The sequence below is a fragment of the Squalius cephalus genome, assembly GCF_949319135.1.
Source record: "Squalius cephalus genome assembly, chromosome: 2".
In the NCBI taxonomy this organism is placed as follows: Eukaryota; Metazoa; Chordata; class Actinopteri; order Cypriniformes; family Leuciscidae; genus Squalius; species Squalius cephalus.
Window position 1 is genome coordinate 5,379,389 of NC_137123.1, and position 20,648 is coordinate 5,400,036.

A 20,648-nucleotide genomic window follows, 5' to 3' on the forward strand; every position below is an offset into this window, starting at 1 on the left:
TACAATTTATGCATTAAATTATTAGTAGTATTTTTGTATTATTATTATTATTATTAGGGAAGGCCTAGGCTACTTTTATTATTAAACTGATAGGCTATTATAATTAATTTGCCACGCAATAATTTCATAGTGCATCACTGCATAGCCAACACCCTGTGAGGGTGATAAAATATTACATAGAAGCTTCCTCCTTTTTGTCTAAAACATTTAGGTCAATTACAATGAATTATAGGCATATCATTAATTATTAACAGTCTATAATATGTGTGAACACTGCAATAATTAGTCATCAATGAAAAGATGAAATGCAGGAATGCAGATGAAATGGTTAAACTTCTGTTTTCGCGCAGGCACAGTGAGGGAAAAAACACTGAGTTTAGGGCAGTCGGTTCGTAGCTCTGCTTCAACTGTGCGATATAGTCACGAGGAGCGACCAAAATTTCTAACATGCCAGAAATTCATCCGACCATTCCGGTCGGAGAGGTTAATCGCCGACCCGAAAAAGAGTTGCACGAGTCAGAATTTGGCTCAAAATCGGACGAAAATCGCACAGTGTATGCCCGCCTTAAGTAATATGTTACGCTTTCTCTAATGGTAAGAAATACAGACCCTTTCATTTCCATATAATAAGACTGGTTTAGCTCCAACCCTGATAAAACTAACATGTCAGTCATCCTGAAGACAATGATTAGCTTGTTCAGGTGTGTTTGATTAGGGTTGGAGAAAAACTCTGCAGGTCTGTGGCCCTCCAGACCGGAAATTTGCCAATCCCTGCTTTAAAGACATTGAGAGACCATTTAATTTGAAATACTGATGGTTCGTTAGACTTAATCACATCATATATGCTAAATGCTATGTTCTACATACTTTTTACATGAAATAAGATGTGATGAATGTCAATTGAAGACAATATAAAATTGTTCTCTGGTGAAATATGAAACATTTTATGTTGTGTTTTTTTCTTTAAGGACATGGTCCGTTCTCTTACGTGTTTAAGGACAAGTTCATCCGTAAAGTCCGGCCTGGTAAGTTCACAAGTTCACTCAGTGTACAGTTGGGCATAATATATTTGAAAATAAAATGAATCCCCAGTGTTAAATGAACAATATTGTACATATGTGTCCAACTACAGAGTGTTAAAATAACACTGAAGCAGTGTTAAAGTTAATGAGATAATTAAGTGATTAAATCAGCCCGGTCTCACCCCAAAACGTCACATACTGACGGGTCTTGACCATACGGCAACATACGACGAAAAGGGTACCCCTATAACGTCCATATGAGACGCAGACATAAGCGCACCAGCAGCCTCCTAGCGGTACCCTAACGCATACCTAAACCTACCCATAACCCGAATCGTCACACATGGACGTTAAAGGGGTACCCTTTTCGTCGTATGTTGCCGTATGGTCAAGACCCGTCAGTATGTGACGTTTTGGGGTGAGACTGTGTTAATTAAATAAGTGATTGTTGAGCATTATTGATGAACACCTGCTGTTAACAAGCAGAATCACTGAAGGAAAGAGAAACACAAGATCTACAACTGACTTCCAGCCATTAAACATTATTACACTTATTATTAACCAGACTGACTTTATTTCTGTTAGACGTCAACAGAAGTTCTTATTAAGAATTAACGGAGGTTTAGATGCTGATGTTTAATTTAAAATGTTTCATTTGATGTCACCATTATATGATCAGTGTTTGCTTTAGTTGAGCTCTTGACTTTTTAATATTAGTTTTCCTCAGTAATGCTCGATCATCACTTAATTAATAATCACATTAACGTCAACACTTTCAGTGTTATTTTAACACTCTCTGGTGTGGAAATATGCAGCCGGTGCACGGAGGGGTTTTCGTTCAACACTGGGGATTTTGCTGTGTAGTTTAGGATTACATACTTGTCTTGCTAAATTACCACATATCATTTAAAGCAGTAAAAAAAAAAAAAAAAAAAAAATCATATCAGGCCTGAAATACATTTTTCAGTTGGTTTAGTGGAATCATAATAAAATTCGACTGACAGAAAGAAATGTTGAAAATTACTGTAGGCTGACTAGATAAAAAAGCAGTTTTTGGAAGTTACTCATCCAGAAATCAGTATATTTACTCTGTTTTATGTTTTGTTTTGCTTGTTTGTTATTTCGATTTAGTTAGATTTCGTAATGTCTTAATATTGTCATAATAGTTGAAATAATAGTTCTCACTTTATTAATAGTCAAGAATGAAAAATAAATAATATAATAACCCCTGTTTTTTTTTTGTTTTTTTTTCAGGTAAACCATGGAAGGTAAGCACCAAAACTCTCTTGTATAACATACAATTGACCTATCGGTAAACCCCTCCCCTCGAACTCAGATGAGAAAAAAGGCAGTTGATTATCAGTTGCACAGGGACCGGAATTCGGACATCTTTAGGTTTCAGCGCCATAGAGAAACATTGGAAGATCCGAAGCTCTCATCGTTTTGATTGTGTTCAGGGCTCTCAAGTGTCACGCATTGAGCGTGACAGTCACTCATTTCTGTCTTTTGTCACGCACTCCCGCCACACATTGTATTTTTCACGCGGAAAACTATTTATAATGTATTTAATATGCGCAGCGCCCAAAATTTCTCTGGCCGCGCCGCTCCCACTATGGAACCGGCAGGAATCAAGCGCGCCTCCCCTGGAATTCTTAGTCGAGTCTTCGACTTATCAGCCAATCAAAAAAACACAATAGCCAATCAGAAAATAGCACTATTGTATCTGGGTAAGATTTAATGCAACAACCAATGAAAAAAAAAAAGCATATTCTGGAATTGTTCACGTGATTCTGCTTCATCTTCCGAAAGTTTCGAAAGTTCGGGGAGGAATGATACTCTTGCCTGTCTTCAAAACTTGAGAGCCCTGTGTGTTTATGCTACAAAAATGGTAAACAATGTGCCTGGGGTATTTATAACTCTGATTCCAGGTATCCTGAGAGGATGGGCATGGGTATTCATGTAGTCTATTGAATCACCGTACTGTGTGCACGTTCACCAGCACGTTTCAAAAGTCTGATAAGATTTGCGCGAACGGACCAATTATCTGCACAATAAGACTGAAGCCTGGTTTATTTATAATATCAATGATGTGATAGCAGTAACCTGCTTCCCTTAAGGATTCAACCCCAATCCCAATGAAGATGAAAACATTCATTTTCTGGTTGTCATGCTATCAATGTTACCATTAAAGTTAGTGAGTCCATGCTAATGTACAAACCTAAATATTTAGCTGTTCTCACATCATGTACAGTGTAGGTCAAAACACATAAATGAAGGTCTACATTTCAGTTCCTCTCCATATTAAACTGGTTAAATGTAAATTAATTTAATCTTACCATGCGGTACATGAACAGTGTTGATCCTGAATGTTATCATCTGCGATCGTGACGACCGTAACGTGAGGCTTCTCCCACTTGCATTGTGTAAACCCTCGCTTCCAAATTAATCTTGTTACCCACCATATTTATTTTAAAATATTTTATATATATCCCTCCATGGCATATCCCAGACAGCAAACAGTCATTGAAACTATGTTAAATCAACATTCCTTTTTCAACAATAAGTCATTGAATCAACATCGAACTCTGATGTTGATTCTACATCATTTTGGACCCTGTTTTAATATTGAAACAACGTTGAAATCCTGTCCATAGATCAACGGAATTTCAATGGTATTTCAATTATCAGGAATATTGAAACAATGTTGAAATTTCAACTAAACTAAGGATCAACGTGATTTCAATGGAATTTCAATCGTTTTTAAATGTTAATTTTAAATGTAATGCCATAATTTAAATAGCCTGCTTTATCTACAGCCAGTAGTAATAGAACATTTGAAATCTCGTATAAAACACTGAACACACCACACTAAAACAAATTCATTTTTATTAGCCTTTTTATTTAATTATTTGTACTCTTTATTTACACTTCAATGTCCTCTGATGCCGAATATTTTGTCGTCCAGTCCCTCCTGCCCGGTCTGGCGCATAGCGCAGCCACTTTTGCACAGCCTGTGGGTGACGGCGGCTGTCCCCATCTGCTGAGTAGAGCATCTAAAACAGAAAATAAAATCACAATGCAAAAAATTAGCATTCAAGTTAAACAGAACACATATTTAAACACTTGGAACAAATTCAAATTCAATATAGGCTAAATAACTGGATACTTATAACTAAGTAAATAGTAAATGTATTGATTAGAGTTACCAGACAAAAGATTTTTCCGGTCGACTAATTGCACATTTATATTAGGTGCATGGAGGAATATAGCATACGCCCGAGCACATGCGTAAATCTCACCGCAAATCTCAGGCAAAAACAGGCTAATAATAATAAATAGGCTATGTCTTTAAAATTAATGAGGCATTTTAATTGTTTCTATATGAAGTAGGCTATGTGGGGCTAAGCCCCCCTTGACGCCAGGCCTGGTTGTCAGGCGCTGACAGTGCGCGCGCGCTTCCCCGCGCTCAAAAAAGGTGCATGTCAGAACAGAACGCCAATGAAATGTTTTGCTCAAAAGCAGATCTTGGAGAAGATCATCAAAAATCGTGATATCGCATAAGCACTAGTATAAAACGACTGTTATCATTTCTGAAAACAAACACAATGGAGTTACAAAACTGTATCGCACGCATATCGCAGCCCTGCTCGAGGATTAATAATATTTAGTATTTGTATTACGACGAGATGGTCTAATCGGCATTTCGTGGCGGTGCTGTGTTTATAGATTTCACGACACTAGCAATGGGTACAGACATGTATTTTGAGCTATCACAAAAATACACAGCAAAAACTCCAGTGTTAAATTAACACTCCTGGGAGTGTATATGAGTCCACACTCAAGAGTGTAAAGTGTTAAAATATGAGTGTTAAATTAACACTCAAGAGTGTTAAAGTTAATGAGCTAATTAAGTGATTAATTTAGTAATGATTGATCATTATTGAAGACACCTGATGTTAACAAGCAGAATCACTGAAGGAGAAAATCACAAATTGTAAGCCACCGTTATGGTGATGGGTGTTTGCTTTAGTCGGGCTCTTGACCCTTATACATTTACTTTAGATTTTGTTTGGCTGTTGTATCTTATAACTGCCAGATGAACAAAGAAAAAAGTGATCTGATGGTGTTGGTTATATTATGACAATCATCATTTGAAATTGATCACTGAACTCATTAAGATCCTTATTTCTGACTTAGATGTATGTTGTTGATTACAGCATAACTGTGAATCTGCATAAATATCCAGAATTTTAGATATAATACAAAGGATTTCTTAAAAGTTGTTTAAAAAAAAAAAAAAAAAATCTTTCTTTTAGGCACACACAGATGTCAAGATTCAGTCTATGCATCTCAACAATGGTGACGAGCAGAATATTCAATTAGGAAAAGTAAATTACATAGACAATTCAGATCATAATGTATTCATACCGCAATGCATGATGGGAGCCATTAATGAGTTGTGATTGGTGTCAGCCACTGCAACATGCTTTATTATTGTCACCATTGTTGAGATTCACAGGCTGATTATTGATGTCTGTGTTTCTAAATAAATTAATTTGAAAGTCTTTTGATCAGAACAATGGTTATGAAATATTTTTGGATTATATGAAAAAATACTGAAAATCATATGCTGTAGAATCACAGAGCTGCTGTAATTAACAAGTTAAGCCATCTCAATAAGTTTTGTTTTACGGATCACAACATGATTATGTCTAAACATAACCAACACCATCAGATCACATTGTCTCTTTGTTCATTTAACTGTTATAAATCAATAACAGCAGACAAACAAAATCTAAAGTAAACATATAAGTGGCAAGAGCCCAACTAAAGCAAACACCCATCACCTTAATGGTAACTTACAATTAGTGATTTTCTCCTTCAGTGATTCTGCTTGTTAACATCAGGTGTCTTCAATAATGATCAATCATCACTAAATGAATCACTTAATTATCTCATTAACTTTAACACTCTTGAGTGTTCATTTAACACTCATATTTTAACACTTTACACTTTTGAGTGTGGACTCATATACACTCCCAGGAGTGTTAATTTAACACTGGAGTTTTTGCTGTGTAGACTGGACTCGGAGGTTTTGCTAACTTTATAACCTAGTAGAGAACCACAAAGTAGCCTACGTTTGGCAGATTTTGACACATGGTAAAACAAAAATCTATTTCAGTGACCAGCACTGCGTCGGTTACTACACCATCATGTTAACGATCAGCCTAACAGTATTTGATTAGGTACAATTCATTCATATTGAACATTATAAGCAAGCTTACCTGTACGCTTGTGCCAAGGGTCCAGAAATGAGCTGTGTCCGGTGCTGTACGTTGGTGTTGATCTCTCGGTCAACCAAAAATCGATAGATTTTCGATCACATTTCCCGGTCAACTATATGTCGATGACTTTTCAACACATTCAGCGATCGCCCGGTAAACCAAATATCAATGCTTAATCAATCATAAAGATAACTATAGATCAATGTTGTTCCAATATTGTTGCCATCAACATTAATAACATCAGGTTTTCATCGATATGGTAATGGTGATTCAACATTTATTTTACATTGAAATTTCAATATCAACCATAATGATGATTCAGATGGAAAAACAATGTTTATTCAATGTTGGCTTGCTGTCTGGGATTAAAGTCCCACATGAATGCTCCTCGATGAAAGGTGGTCCATGTGTGTCCAAAATTGATCAAAAACATCTCGGGACAAGGTTTTCACACTGACAGCTGTCATTGTAAGACAGTTAGCAACTCTGTTTATTTGTCTGAGTTAGCAACAGTAACTAAGGGGGGCGGGGCATACATATAGGACAATTAATGCAAATGCATTGTATTCAAGATTGAAATGGCTTTATAGATAGATAGATAGATAGATAGATAGATAGATAGACTGAACAAAATTATAAATGCAACACTGTTGTTTTTTCCCCCATTTTTCATGAGCTGAACTCAAAGATCTAAGACTTTTTCTATGTACACAAAAGGCCTTTTTCTCTCAAATATTGTTCACAAATATTTATGGTTGTGTCCAATTTACATTGTTTATTTCTAAGATTTATAGTAAGTGTTGTACTGTTTCTGTAGTCTTTTAACAATATAGATGTTTCAAAACAGCTTTAGGCCGTGTGTCCACCAAAGCATTTTTTCACGCGGCTGGCATGTTTTTTTCAATTGTTTTCAATGGAGCGTCGCGTTTTTAAAACGTTTTTTAAAGCGTTTTTTTCACGCTGAAGCGCTGAGCGCTCGGCATTTTTTACAGGTTGCCGAGAGTTGAAGAATGTTCAACTTTGGGTAAAACGCAGCGCTCATCACTGTCACTTTTACACAGCCGTCCAATCACAGTGGAGGAGGGGCGGGACTAATACCACACCGACCAACTGTCACAACATTCCTTCTGTACAACGACATCAACCAGCAGAGCTAACCGAACAAAATGGATGAAAAATATATTTTTAGTATGAAACATATTATCTGCGTACAAGTAAACTGTGCTGCGGATATTCTGTATCATAGCAACGAAGCGTCTCAACTGAAAAAAAAAAAAAACGCTCTCAAGCGTTTTCAGCAGAGCGTCTAGTGTTTTCAGCTGGCTAAAAACGCTTTGGTGGACACACGGCCTAAGAGTGACAATAGGAAATTACAGTAACAGAGAGTGTTTTGGCTTTACAGCAGCTCTAGAATAAAGTTATTGTCCAGCTAAAGTTAGTTTTGATTGATTCACTTCATTCGCAACTATCATTAGTTATTAACTTAGGGGCCGCTAACACAACACTGTTCTAACAGAAAACCCTTACCGCTCTCCGGCTCATTTGCACAACAGCAGTGTTTAGTGGCACGAGATCACAAAATTTAGAAAAAAGTTATCTCTGCGTAGACTTCAAAAACGTGAATCTGTGATAAACGCAGACGGCGTGCACATGCGTATTACGTGTTTAGTCTATAGGTATGAGCGATTGAATATATATGTGCACAGACTTGTAGTCTTTCTTTACAAATTGACTTCAACAAATTACTTGTCTGGCCTTAAGAATGTATAATACAGCTTTAAAAAAAAAAAAAGAAATTGCTTCCACGTAGCTATTCATACATTTGTGTTTGTGTGTGTTTTTCATATTTTGTATAGCACGAGGAGGCATCAGTTTCTTTGTTTAAGGACATTGTAAAGGAAACAGGACTGAACCCTGATCTGGAGAAATATCTCACCTTTATTGAGGGGGCTGATGCTGCAACTCCAGAGGTAAATAATCCTGTAGTGTCCAACAAGTTATATTGTACTGAAATTAAATAATTTTTATTCTTCCAGTGGACAGCGACGGGGAGGCCTGAGGAGAAAGCTTTCCTGTATGAGATTGTGGCAAATAAATGGAACGAAATAGATGTGCGCAAATGGAACGTTTTTCCATGAACGTCTATATCGGACGTGCAGAACACGTCAAAAAAATACGTCATAAAAACTTTCATTCTGGTTCCTCAGTGGAGTTTTTTCAACGTAAGCTTTTGTGACAAAGACGTTAATTTAACTCTGGGGATCTTGCTGTGCACTCAGGCCTTGTCCACACAGATACACGTTTAGCTGTATATGTAAACATTTTGTATCATATTAGCGTTTCGTCCAGATGGATCCGGCATTTTGGGAGCCTGAAACCGCAATTTTTTTTAAACCCAGGTCTCAGAGTGGATAAATCTGAAACAACACCCTTGCGTTTTCATGTGTACAGCCAATCCGTATATTTTGTGAAACGATGATGTCATCACCCCTCATGTCGACCCTAGTCAGACACTGCTGTCACGAAACAGTAACAACAACTGCGGACTACATGCTTGTGTTCCTGCTGCAGAAGCTACTGAGCCTCTTTTATTTTTCATTAAAGCTATAGTAGGTAATGTTGGAGAGCTAGCAAGATTTGAAAGCGGCACCTCTTCTAAGCTCCACCCCCTCCCGTCAGTACTCTGTCCAAAGCTACGCCCCCACAAACATGAACGCGCATCCACAGTCGGAGTCAGCTGCAGGTCACAGGAAAGCCGAGTATTTTTGTCATGTTGGAATAAATATTTTGAAATGATAAATGCCTTTCCTTTACCATTTCAGCATAAACAAGCTATTACTTTTCTTACCTCCTTACATGCTAAATGAATAATGACAATGAATGTGGTATAACACTTTTTGTTTTATTTAAAAAAAAAAAACGAACAAGAGAGACCTAAGAGAAATACTTTTTACACAAGTATCTGTACTTTCGCTGCTTTTGATTGTCATAAACAATCTGTATTTACATATAATAAATAAGATATATATATATATATATATATATATATATATAAGAAAAGGAGTGTCCAGGGATGACTGACAGGTCAGGCTTTGCATGAGGCGTCGTCTGCTGTGGTGATCTACTCCTTTGGCAGTGATTTACTTTTAGGAAGAATATCACAATTACACATCTGACAATAATTACTGCATCTCAAAGACACACAATGAATGACAACACAACTTTGTTTCCATTTCACACAGTAACAAACATTTCTTCTCGTAGCTAACAAAACACATAACAGTTATGCCACATCACCACAGTTGTCCCGTTTATAAGCAATATATTAACGTAATTTTATCACAATTATAATGCAGACACTTGCGACTATGGCTGTGCAATATGTTCAAAATGTCATGTCCTAAAAGTCAGATAAGCAGACCTGTAACGCAACTGGCTTACACCGACAGAGAAGCTAATGTTAGCATTGGGCTAATACTAGCTACAAAAGTAGCTACGTTGCCTAACGTAACATATATCATGGAAATAACAAATCCCCCCCGAAGCAAAACAAATAATTACCTGTTCAGCAGAAAGAACGCAACCTCGGCATCGCTTTTCAGGCCCTTCAGCTCCCTCAGTTGTCTCCACCGTTCAAATGCTGCAATGTTGACGCGAGTTTGTCCTCTGGCTTTATCCAGTGCCTGTTTCGTTGCAGCCTTTTCTGCCTCCGATTTTCTTTTTTTAGGCTTTTTATCAGGGCGAGCAGTTACCAGCAAAGCTGGCATTGGTAGATTTTGCTGCATTTTCTCTTCCATTGTGCCGCAAACTCCTGCTTACTCGGTGTAGTGAGCTGAATGTTTCCGGGAACGGTGACATGTGATGATGAGTGCACGCAGGGCAGCGCGCGCAGTGGGGCTCGGGCACGAGACATGAAGGCATCTGATTGGTTCTTTACATTCGCACCGAATGGCAGTGAATGGTCAGAGTTTTTACTGTCCTGCAGCTGCTACAGAGGTCTGATTTTTTTCATTCCTTTTTCTGAACACATAATGTATTGACTACTCTCAGGATGGAAGGTCCATTTCACCCAGTATAAAAAAAAGTGTTTCTGAACAGGATTACCTACCCTAGCTTTAATTATTTACCTGAATGTATTTTTATTTAAATTATTTTACTTCTTTATTTCTTTATATTGTCTTTCTTATGCTATGGTGCTTGTCTTTTGTCTGATTAAGACATTTGATATTTTGTACCAGGCCATTTATGGTTGTTTTGTGGTGTTCAATAAAGTTCTTGGTAAAAAAAAAAAAAAAAAAAAAAAAAAAAAGGAGTGATTGAATATGTGTGCAGACGTGTAGTCTTTCTTTACAAATTGACTTCAACAAATTACTTGTCTGGCCTTAAAAATGTATAATACAGCTTTGTCGTTTTTTTGTTTTGTTTAAGGAAAAAAGACTGAAAAATCTCACCTTTATTGAAGAGTTAATTGAGGGGGTTGATACTGCAGATCCAAAGAAGGTAAACAATCCTGTACACTGCCACTTCAGTGAGTGTCCAACAAGTTATATTGTACTGAAGTTATTTGTATTCTTCCAGTGGACAGCGACGGGGAGGCCTGAGAAGAAAGCTTTCCTGTATGAGATTGTGGCAAATAAATGGAACAAAATTGATGTGCGCAAATGGGACTATTTTGCAAGGTAAACTTTTTTTTTTTTTTTTTTTTAATGTTGATTATTTAGTCAAAATGTCATTATTGATATCATAAACTTTTAATTTGTATAATTTCATATAGAGCTACACAATTCTGAGTAATTGACAATTGTTTAGAAGAGAGCAGGGGCGTGTCTAGAGGGGGGGCACGGGGTGGCACCGGCCCCCCCTGGAATATGATTGGCCCCCCCTGGTGCCCCCCCAACATCATTGGGCTAGATTTACTGTCAACATGACAATGCCCAACGCCATTGGATCAGAGCGCTGTCAATCACTGCTTGATTTGCGATTCGCAAAGCAGAATCTCTGGTCCGCGTTTTTCAAACAGGAGTCAGGAGAGAGACACCTCGACATGTCACTGTTTATGGTATGCACACTCAATTACAGTATATTATATTGTTAATTTCGTTGACGAAAAATGTTCGCCATTATTTTCGTCAACGACATTTTTTCACAGACAAACACGAGACGATAACTATATCAAAAACAGTTTTAAATGACGACAACTATGACGAAAATGTATTGACATTTTCGTCAACGAATAAAAAATAGACGAAAATGTTAGGGAGGGACAATTGGGGAAGAGATCCAGTCAGAACTGATTTGCGTTTGTGGTAGATGCGCACATTTGAATTGTAACGTGCTGATCTACCCAGCGGCACACGAGTTGGAATGCGCTTGATGCTGCATGTCTCACAAATCGTTCAAAAATGTAAACGTCTGGGAGAAAGAGAAGGGCAGACATATGGACAGATCTGAATAAGAGTGACGACGCGAAAGAGAGCTTTATTCGGTATGTTTTTCTGTGCGAACACACACACACACGCGACCCGAAGAGTGCAGCCCTGCACATAGACGCGCTGCGCGCAAAGGACTGAATTGAGCTCTCTTTCGCGTCTGAATGGACAAATACACACAACATGTCCGTTTTTGAGAGTATTCACGTAAACACAGTCGGTTAACGTTATGTCTTTACAGAACGTACAGTTGTGAGAATATCGGATGTGCATTAGTGCAATTGGATCTGCACACTCGGTCTTAAAGTGACAGTGCGTAATAAACCTAATGCCTTCTGTACACTTAATATTGTTCAAACAACAAAATAAAAAGAGAAAAGCATTCACTGCTCTTTAATAATAGCTTTAATAAAGATTAATTATATTTAATTCATACAAATAAATATATCTGCTTGAAAGAATAAACAATGATGTATGTAAGTAAAGACTGCATAATCATTAATTGAAAAAAAAAAAAAGACTGTTCTACTTTAGAAGTTTTTCCAGTTGAATTTTCTGATTTCCCATGGGCCCCCCCTCACTGGTTCTTGGTCCCCCCTGTGCCCCCCCATTTATAAAATCCTGAAATCGCCCCTGGAAGAGAGATCACACTATTTACTTGAGTGATTTACAAAATCTGAACAAAATAACGTACTTTAGCCTACTAGAAATTCTTAGAAATGTTGTTTGATTCACTTTATTTATATGTTTTTAAAATCAATAAGACGAAAAGTATGTGAAATCAAACATTTATATGACCATATAATATATTGATCATAAATAAAGAAATATTTTTTTTGTTCCGTAAGGGTAAAGTCAGAGATCAGCGATAGAGTGTGCAATAGAGTGTGCATTTAAATCCTCTCTTATTGTTTCAGAGACTGTCATTACCTCGGCATCCCAAACAGCTTTGACCATCAGCGTCTGCTGAAATCTGCTCGAGTGTGTGTGGTGGGCGGGAGAAATCACATCTGCTTCCGGGACAAGGTACATGATACACTTACCACTGCTTATTTGATGGCTGATCACTTTCTGCCTGTTGGATAACACTGTGAGTGTCTCATACTGTATATAACAGCAGAACGTTGAATTTAGTCTTTCTGTGCAGTATCCTGAAACATTGTCTGACAGTGATCAATTACTGCTCAATCCAAAAGGAATTATTTTTGTAACGTTTAAAAGTTTCCACTTAAGCCAAATTTGAGAATATTTCTGAATGACTATTGAAAACCTGTACATTTCCATATTAACATTTGACTGTTTGTGTTATTCTTTGTCTTTCAAAGGTGGCAGATAATGTTTATGACATGTTTCACACCCGATACACCCTGTATCTCCAGGCCTACCAGCACAAGATCGTCAACATCATTGAACACAAGTTATTATTGTTTTTACTCAGTTATAATCTTTGTTCCCTTTCGAGGGAACTCGCGATGCGTCGATAACGCTTTGGGAACGCCCCCGGCGTGAATGCGTCTGAAGCATCTATGTCAACTAGTCCAATGGAATGAATGAAATGCGCGTCACGGGCGGGTGACGTCATGACCAGGAAGCTATAAAAGCGCATCCGGTGAAACCGGCTTTAGCTTCTGTTGCCTCAGCAAGCGATCTGTGTAACTCTGTCTGTCTTATTTACTGTTGTCTGTCTATTGAAATGGAAAAGCAAATGTTCAAGCTCTGTGTTCCTCCTTGCCCGCGTTATTTAACGGGTGGGGATACACACGAGCTTTGTGTCATTTGTTTGGGAGTGGAGCATGCGGTGTCAGCCTTCGAGGGGGCTGACTGCCAGCATTGCGAGCGGCTTCCTCTCCGCACGCTCCGCTCCCGGCTGTCACTTTTTGAGGAAAGTGGTCGGCCTCGCGATCCTCAGGGTGCGGGACCCGCGTCTGCCGAGGCAGCGCGGAGAATGCATTCCTGGGGATCGCAAAAGGATCTCTCAGAAGGGTTGGAGACGGGTCCGAGGACCTTATCTCCTTCCTGTCCTGGGGGATCCAGCGCTCTCTCCCCGGTGTCGGAAGCCCGCGCTGCGGCTTCTTCCGCCCGGGAAGAGAGCCCAATGCTTCAGTGCTCCAGCTCTGAGGAGTTGGATGTGCTGAGCATTGACAGTGAAAAAAGTAAAAGCACAATAAGGGAAGAGGATTCACAGTCCTCTTCTCCAGCGTATGAGGAGTTGGTGGATGTGATTACTCGTGCTGTTGAAAAGTTGAATATTGAATGGCCAGCCGAGAAAAGGGACGCTCGTCCTAAAAGCAAACTAGATGAGCGTTTCCTTCCATCTATTAAATCACTTCCACCACGAGGCCTTCCATTTTTTCCAGATCTGCACAGTGAGCTGTCCAGATCTTGGAATAAACCATATTCCTCTCGTCTCTATAGTCCCCATGTTCACGTTTATTCAGATATTAGGGGGCTGAGAGAATATGGTTATGGGTCGATGCCACAGGCTGAACAGACGCTCGCGAGCTATCTGTCGCCTGGTTCAGCATCGTCCCTGAAGGCCTCAGCTTTGCCCACAAAGCCTCTGAAAACGACATCATCTCTCGTGGGCAAAGCATATACGGCAGCAGGTCAGGCTGGAGCATGTCTACACACTATGGCAGTGCTCCAGGCTTATCAGGCTGATCTGCTGGGGGATTTGGACAGAAGTGAGGGGGTGGGACCCGATGAGGTTCGAGAACTTCGTCGGGCCACTGATTTGTCTCTCAGGGCTACTAAGGAGACCGCCAGAGCAATTGGGCGGTCTATGGCAGCCCTTGTAGCCACTGAGAGGCATCTTTGGTTAAATCTAGCAGAGATAAAAGAAAAAGATCGTGCTTTTCTGTTAGATGCACCTATTGATCCCTCTGGTCTCTTTGGGGAGGCTGTTAATTCGGTGGTGGAAAGATTCCAGGAGGTCAAAAAACAGTCAGAGGCATTTAAAAAATTTCTCCCTCGCCGTGTCCAACCCCCTGGGGCTGCTGGGCGTGAGCAGTCCCAGCCGTCAAGCTCCTCATACAGAGCACAGCAGAAAGAGAGTGTTGCGTCTCGTGCTCCGCCACAAAAAAACTGGAAGCAGACGCAGCACTCTCAGCCGAAGCCTTCAAAGCAGAAGCCGGATCTGAGGACCGTCCTTCAGGCTAAGAAGGCTTCGGCTCAAAAGAAGAGGTCCTGACTCCTATGGAGTCAGACCCATGAGGGCAGCCCCACCCGGGGTGGAGCGGATCATACCTCAGCATACGGTGTCCGCTCCACCTCGGTGTCCTCAGGGAGTCATTCTGCCAACCCCGCACCCTTGGTCTCGGGGCGCAGTGGTTCCCAGCGATTGTCTGGCGCAATGTCAACTCGACATTGCGTCAGATATGAACCTTCTGAGGGGGGTTCAAGAACATTTAGTTCGGGTGGTTCCTGCCGATATGTTTCAGGCCCCCGGGCCGAGTGTCTCAAATACACCAGAGACCAGCCTCGAGAGGCTGGTTCCCTTAGTAGATTTTCTGACAGAGTGGAAGAATCTGCCAAATATTTCTCAATGGGTCCTGCATATAGTAGAGAAAGGATACAGAATCCAGTTCGGTTCGCATCCTCCTCGCTACAACGGGGTGGTGCCCACGCTGGTACACCCCGAGCAGGCTCTGGTGATGGAACAGGAGGTGAAAGCTCTTCTGGCGAAAGAAGCTATAGAGCAGGTGTTTTCACCCGACAGAGAATCGGGTTTTTACAGCCGCTATTTCATCGTTCCAAAAAAGGATGGGGGGTTGCGTCCCATTTTAGATCTTCGTCTGTTGAATCGTACAGTTCAAAAACTCAAGTTCAAGATGCTGACACTCAAACAGATCGTGACTCAAATCAGATCCGAGGACTGGTTTGTCACAATAGATATGAAAGACGCTTACTTCCATGTCTCCATCCTCCCTCAGCACAGGAAGTTCCTGAGGTTTTCTTTCGGGGGCAAAGAATACCAGTATCGGGTTCTTCCATTCGGTCTAGCTTTATCACCCCGCACATTCACGAAGTGCGTAGATGCAGCTCTGGCCCCGCTCAGGCTGCAGGGCATACGTATTCTGAATTACATAGACGACTGGCTGGTTCTAGCGGAATCAGAACAGTTAGCGGTTCGGCATCGAGATGTCGTCCTCGCACATATGCGGAAATTGGGGTTGAGGCTCAACGCCAAGAAGAGTGTGCTATCTCCATTACAGAGGACCACTTTTCTGGGTGTGGTATGGGATTCAGTCACGATGCGAGCCAATCTATCGCCCGTTCGTGTAGCTGCTATCCTGACAGCCATAAAAGAGCTAAAGCTAGGTCAGTCACGCACTGTGAAGCAGTTCGAGAGACTGTTAGGGCTCATGGCAGCGGCGTCCAACGTGATACCTTTTGGCCTGCTGTACATGAGACCTTTGCAGTGGTGGCTCAGGACCAGAGGGTTTTCCCCGAGGGGAAACCCGCTTCGTATGATCAAGGTCACGCGGCGGTGTCTCCGCGCTTTGGTTATATGGAAGAAACTTTGGTTCCTGTCCCAGGGTCCGGTGTTGGGAGCTCTTTGCCATCGAGTTGCTATCTCGACAGATGCTTCCCTCACCGGCTGGGGAGCGGTAATGGAAGGCCGCTCAGCTCAGGGTCTGTGGAGGAGTCATCATCTCTCTTGGCACATAAATTGCCTGGAGATGTTGGCTGTTTTCAACGCGTTGAGACATTTTCTCCCAGACCTGAGGGATCACCATGTGCTTGTCCGGACAGACAACACATCGGTGGTCTCTTATATAAATCGTCAGGGGGGTCTGCGGTCGCGTCCACTATGCAAGTTGGCACACCAGATCCTCCTATGGTCCCTGGGGAAGATACTCTCTCTGAGGGCAGTGTATATTCCAGGGGGCCAGAATATCGGAGCAGACGTCCTGTCGAGGCAGGAGCTGAGGCCAGGGGACTGGACACTTCACCCCGAGGTGGTGGAGAAGATTTGGGAGTTTTACGGCAAGGCCGAAGTGGATCTGTTCGCGTCTCAGCATACGACGCACTGTCCACTCTGGTTCTCCCTTACCCACCCAGCCCCCCTGGGGCTGGATGCTATGGTGCAGACGTGGCCGAGGCTACGTCTGTACGCCTTTCCCCCTGTTGCTCTGCTCCCAGGAGTTCTGGAGAGAGTTCGTCAGCACGGAATAAGCCTATTGCTAGTAGCACCACGTTGGCCAAGTCGAATCTGGTTTGCGGACCTGATTCATCTACTAGACGGTCCTCCCTTGGAGTTACCGATCAGGAGAGACCTTCTGTCTCAGGCCGGGGGCACAATATTCCACCCCCGACCAGAGATTTGGAAACTTTGGGTTTGGCCTCTGAGGGGGCCCAACTCATAGAGAGTGGTCTTTCAACCGAGGTTGTTGAGACCATTCTAAGCTCCAGAGCTCCCGCTACGAGGAAATTGTACTCTTTGAAATGGAGAGTCTTCACTACTTGGTGTCACCAGCGTCAGTGGGACCCGGTTAACTGTTCAGTAAACACAGTACTGGAGTTTCTGCAGGATCGCTTTGCGCCAGGTTTATGTCCATCCACCTTAAAAGTATACGTGGCAGCCATTGCGGCCTTCCACGTCCCGGTGGGTGGTGTATCGTTGGGTCGAGACCCCCTGATTACTCGTTTCCTTCGTGGCACCCTGAGGCTAAGGCCTGTAACACGCACTAGGATGCCGGCTTGGGACTTGGCGTTGGTACTGGAGGGCCTATCTGGGGCTCCGTTTGAGCCCTTAGAGTCGGTCTCAGAGAAATTTCTGACTTTCAAGACTATTTTTCTTCTAGCCATTTCGTCCCTCAAGAGAGTCGGAGATCTTCAGGCCCTTTCGGTTTCTCCCACCTGCCTTGAATTCGCACCGGGAATGGTCAAGGCATTCTTGTATCCTAAACAGGGTTATGTCCCTAAGGTGCCAACCATTATTCCGAGGCCTATTGTGCTTCAGGCTTTCTGTCCTCCACCTTTTACTTCTCCGGGCCAGGAAAAGCTGAACTTGTTGTGTCCAGTGCGAGCATTGGATACTTATGTTCATCGGTCTTCTCCATGGAGGAAGTCCGATCAATTGTTTGTCTGTTTTGGATCATCCAAGAGAGGTTGTCCGGCTTCTAAGCAGACAGTTAGTAAGTGGATAGTCGAGGCTATTTCTCTTGCCTATGAGTCCTCTGGCCAGCCCTGTCCTTTGGCGGTCAGAGCTCATTCCACTAGAAGTATGGCGGCCTCTAAAGCCTTAATATCTGGAGTGTCCCTCCAAGACGTTTGTGATGCGGCGGGTTGGTCTTCTCCGCTCACATTTGTCAGATTCTATAGCCTGGACCTGGATGCTGCCCCAGGGTCTCAGGTGCTCAGTGCTTAGTGTGGGTTTTTTGACAACAGGCTTACACGCAGGCATTTGGAATTCTGGCGGCTTGGGTATTCTCGTTCCCAAAGCGTTATCGACGCATCGCGAGTTCCCTCGAAAGGGAACGTCTCAGGTTACGACTGTAACCATAGTTCCCTGAGAAAGGGAACGAGACGATGCGTCGCCCTGCCATACTTCCTGCATTCCTGTAATCGACTTGCTTCGGCAAATTTCGAAGCTAAAGCCGGTTTCACCGGATGCGCTTTTATAGCTTCCTGGTCATGACGTCACCCGCCCGTGACGCACATTTCATTCATTCCATTGGACTAGTTGACATAGATGCTTCAGACGCATTCACGCCAGGGGCGTTCCCAAAGCGTTATCGACGCATCGTCTCGTTCCCTTTCTCAGGGAACTATGGTTACAGTCGTAACCTGAGACGTTTTTTATAGTTTATTATTGCTTGAGTTATGTACTGTTTCATACTTCTTTTTTAATTTGTTCATTAGAATCGCAAACGCCTTCTTGGAAGCTAAAGACACACTTGAGATCACACCAATTTCAGAATCCCTTTCTCAAGGTGAAATGACAAAGTTCATTAAACTGACAGGTAAGTTGAAAACACGGGTAGGATTATAAAGATCAAAAGGGGGGGAAAGAGAAGTTGTAAAGTTCAAGTTCAAGGCATCTTACTCTTACTCATACATGGTTTATTCTTATGATTTAAACATGTTTTCATTAGACCAGAAAAGTTTACATTTTATAGATGCAGAGCAACGTTCAGTCGAAATTGTTCTCATTCCATCAGATCACATCTTTGAGGAGATCTTGTACTCCACTGATGACAAGCTGAAAGTTGCCCGAAAAGAGCTTGAGGATGTTGTGAGGAGACGCCTGCCAAAGTGTGTGGGAGAGACCAGAATAACAGAAGATGAAGCTGAAGCTGAAGGGAAAGTCTTTGAGGTGAGTAAAATTCTAGTGTTCATAGAATTATAGAGAAACATACCATTATTTTATTACTAAATTTTAACTTCCCCTTCTAAATGTTAGGGTAAAAATTGTCATTGTCATATTTGCAAATTCGATGTATCCCATTCCCAGATAACACTCATATTTTAACACTTTAACACTCTTGAGTCTGGAGCCATATAAACTCCCAGGAGAGTTCATTTAACACTGGAGTTTTTGCTGTGTGAAACTGGTTTATTTGTTTTGGTTGAATGCAAAAATATTAATTTTAGGATAATTGAACTTAATTAACTTAATTGTTTTGGACAAAATGAAGACTGTTAACCTTATTCAACTAAACGGCATTGGATTAACCTTATGTAATTAACTTAAGTTAATTGAAATAACTAATGTTACATAAATCCAATGTAACCTAGTTACGTTGAACCTGTTGACATAAAAAAGGTAATTAAAGCCAACATAGCATTTTTTAGAGTGGTCTCTTTTTCTGTTCTCTTCTTTTTTTCAGTGATTCTGCTTGTTAACAGGCTTATTAAGGCTGAGATTACTTCATATTTAATATTCACAGATTTTGTGGCTCAGATAAGGTCCAGTTGTGGTTTATTTCTTTGCTCTTGGCTGACATGTGGCATTGCTATGGCCTGCTTGTGGCCCAGATCTGGCAAACAGGAGTGAGCCGCTTAAGGGCCGTCATTCCACACTGCATGTGGGCCAGATCATCTTTCCACAAGTGCCAGATGTGGGCCGAAACAATGTTGCTATCTGGGTTATCACTCCATTAAACTGACTTAAGCCCTATTCGCACGGGATTAGTATTACCCCTGGACCTCTGAAATTAAGAAATTACCCCCTGATCTGTGTTTTTGGTGGCTCATTCACACGGGCAAATAAGCGTGCGCCCACCCATTCACACTTCAGCTGAACGTGCTGAAACGAAGATCGCGCTGCAGTATTCCAATTCAAAAAAAGAACTTATTTAAAACCAATTTATTAGAGAAATATATTATATATATTATAGAATATCATATTATTGTATAAATATCTTCTTTTTCTTTTATTCTTTGTCCATATTTACAACAAGCCTGCCTGAAGAAGGTATTATAAATACCGAAACGTCGCTGTAAAGTATGGACTAGTGGTTCGTTTAGGATGGGAGCACTACAGAAAGATTCCGGCCAGAGAATCCTTTATCAGCTTTATTTTCAAGGTCAGGATGCCAATGTACAAGTTCAAGTGTATGTGGTCTAAACAGAGAGAAAGAAAAAGAAATAATGCAATGGTAATAATAACTGATTAATAAACAAATAAAGAAATACTATACTATGCTCATTGTCATCATTCACAACAGTACAATACATAAAATAATAATTTACGTTAATACAGTGCAACAAAATATGTCACTATATGCCCTTTAATATCTGTACTGCTGCACCTTTAAGTGGCTATGCAAAAATGACACCGTATCACTATAACACTCGATGCAGATAGCACCAAATAAACAGTAAATGCACTGCACTCGAACACAGAAGCAGATCTCTAAATAACTAACACAAATAAGGTCTAAATCGACATATAGAGGGCTAAT

The 20,648-nt window shown here is 41.1% G+C and overlaps 2 protein-coding genes across 2 annotated transcripts in view; both read left to right on the plus strand.

The window, feature by feature from the left end:
* LOC307154713 (uncharacterized protein) overlaps positions 1-20,648 on the plus strand; it is a gene marked incomplete at its 3' end in the record, with an annotated part of 118,403 nt that overhangs the window by 79,388 nt on the left and 18,367 nt on the right. Inside the window, exons 9-11 of the mRNA XM_079864799.1 lie at positions 13,062-13,153; positions 18,604-18,704; positions 18,903-19,057. Coding sequence (XP_079720925.1) covers positions 13,062-13,153; positions 18,604-18,704; positions 18,903-19,057 — 348 coding nt within the window. The remainder of the gene's footprint in view (positions 1-13,061; positions 13,154-18,603; positions 18,705-18,902; positions 19,058-20,648) is intronic.
* The window catches only part of LOC307154715 (deoxynucleoside triphosphate triphosphohydrolase SAMHD1-like), a gene marked incomplete at its 3' end in the record, with an annotated part of 77,829 nt that overhangs the window by 14,397 nt on the left and 42,784 nt on the right, over positions 1-20,648 (plus strand). The gene's annotated exons all lie outside the window — the stretch shown is intronic.